The 2,090-nt window shown below is 48.1% G+C and overlaps 1 protein-coding gene across 1 annotated transcript; it reads right to left on the bottom strand.

The window, feature by feature from the left end:
• Positions 1-1,474: 1,474 nt before the first annotated feature.
• LOC123121324 (histone H3.2) lies at positions 1,475-2,084 on the bottom strand. The gene has a single exon (XM_044541258.1). The coding sequence runs from the start codon at positions 2,030-2,032 to the stop codon at positions 1,622-1,624; it is 411 nt and encodes a 136-aa protein (XP_044397193.1). The 5' UTR covers positions 2,033-2,084; the 3' UTR covers positions 1,475-1,621.
• Positions 2,085-2,090: the final 6 nt, after the last annotated feature.

Below are 2,090 nucleotides of genomic sequence, written 5' to 3'. Positions count from 1 at the left end.
AACTCTCAATAGATGACCGAACTAAAAAAAGAAATTATTGTCCACAGAATCTCTAACTTTTTTTAAGGATACCATATACCTACTGCTAGCACAAAAAAGCGTTCCGCACAGCAGACAGCAGAAAAGTCAAAGCTCATGTATCAGAGAAGAGGCCTTCGCCTTGGTGAAATCCGAGGAAATATGCTCCTGCTCGGCACCACAACGACAGTTTCATAGCAGCAGGAATCCCTGTTCTTGGCTTCTCACGGGTAGAAGATGGACACTGTCAATTGGTCTTGCAAATTGTCAGTGAGTGCTGTTTGCAAGGTGTACTAAATTTACCTGATAGAATAGCACCCTCTGCAGCCGCACACAAATGATCTTCACCCGCCTGAGCTTGAATTGTGCATGTTAGACCTGCAAGAAGTCACCACAAGGAAAAACAACTCTGTAAATGCGGCTCCGGGATAACACAACATTTGACATGTCAAGCACACTGCAAGCACCAGTGATTAGACAATATAGACAGGTTGTAAGCATGCATACAAGAACTGCTAGTGCAAAGAAGCACTTATTGCATAGCATATAAGGCAAAGCTCATTTGTACCAGAGAAGAGGCCTCTACCTTGGTGATTTCCGAGGAACTTTGCTCCTGCTCATACCGCATTCACCTGGCAATGGTCACAGCAGAGCAGGAATACCTTTCTTCACCTTCTCTTCCTGCCTGGAAGCTCTCCTTTTCTTGGCTTCCCACATTTAGAAGATAGACTGATAATTAGTATAGCAAACTGTCAAGTACTTGATGTTTGCAAGGTGAGGCGAGGCCGCGAGGGTGTCCTAAATTTACGTGATACAATAGCACTCTCTGCAGCCGCACACAGATGATCGTCACTGATGGATTTTCAATTTCAGATAATTCACAAGGCCAAATACCCATACCACCTAAGCTTGAATTGTACTCTACTGCGTATAACCTGTAAGAAATCATGGCAAAGAAACCAAACTATGTAAATTTGGCTGATAGAAGATAACACACCTAGCATCTCAATTGCACTGCAAGCACACCAGTGTTTAAACATTATAGACAGGTTTACAGCATGCATATAACCACATTGGCTTCAGCTTTCGTTTGCAAATATTGAGTGAGTTCTGTGATGGTTATACTAGATTTAAATGAAGTAACAACCACATTTACAGAGAACTAACTCTGTCACATCTTCATGGTCAGGTTATCAACATCCACCAGCAAAAACAAAATTCAGAATCACTTCGAGCAGAGCTGAAAGCCCAATTTTGGAGTTCATCAGATCCCTGTTACAAACAACAAGCAAAAACACTGAATCACATGACCACCAATCAAAAATAACAGAGAACACCGGCAAAGTAATAAAATCCATGCGAATTATTCAACCCCGTCACTGGAGCAGCATGCTACATCCGATAAAACACCATAGCAAAATCACAGAGTAATCAAGCAGTAAAACAGAGGACAAAATTAGCACCAGATGATAGCTGAACTTTTCATTGCAATTTCATTCCAGGCTACATAGGACAAGACGGCACATCATATCAACACCACAGACAGAAAACACCAGACACGAGCAGCTACTACCCAGTATTGTCAACGGCGGCGAATGAAAACCTAGGCGCGCTCCCCGCGGATGCGGCGTGCGAGCTGGATGTCCTTGGGCATGATGGTGACGCGCTTGGCGTGGATGGCGCAGAGGTTGGTGTCCTCGAACAGGCCAACCAGGTACGCCTCGGCGGCCTCCTGCAGCGCCGACACGGCGGAGGACTGGAACCTCAGGTCGGTCTTGAAGTCCTGGGCGATCTCCCTCACCAGGCGCTGGAAGGGGAGCTTGCGGATGAGCAGCTCCGTGCTCTTCTGGTACTTGCGGATCTCCCGGAGCGCCACGGTGCCCGGGCGGAAGCGGTGGGGCTTCTTCACGCCGCCGGTGGCCGGGGCCGACTTGCGCGCCGCCTTGGTCGCCAGCTGCTTCCTCGGCGCCTTGCCGCCAGTGGACTTGCGCGCCGTCTGCTTCGTGCGGGCCATCGGAGAAGAGGGGTGGGTGAGGGTGTGGGTGCTTCGCCGGTGAGGGGTTTGAGTTTGG

The sequence above is a fragment of the Triticum aestivum genome, chromosome 5D, assembly GCF_018294505.1.
Source record: "Triticum aestivum cultivar Chinese Spring chromosome 5D, IWGSC CS RefSeq v2.1, whole genome shotgun sequence".
Taxonomy (NCBI): Eukaryota; Viridiplantae; Streptophyta; class Magnoliopsida; order Poales; family Poaceae; genus Triticum; species Triticum aestivum.
This window is presented reverse-complemented; position numbering and strand designations above follow the sequence as displayed.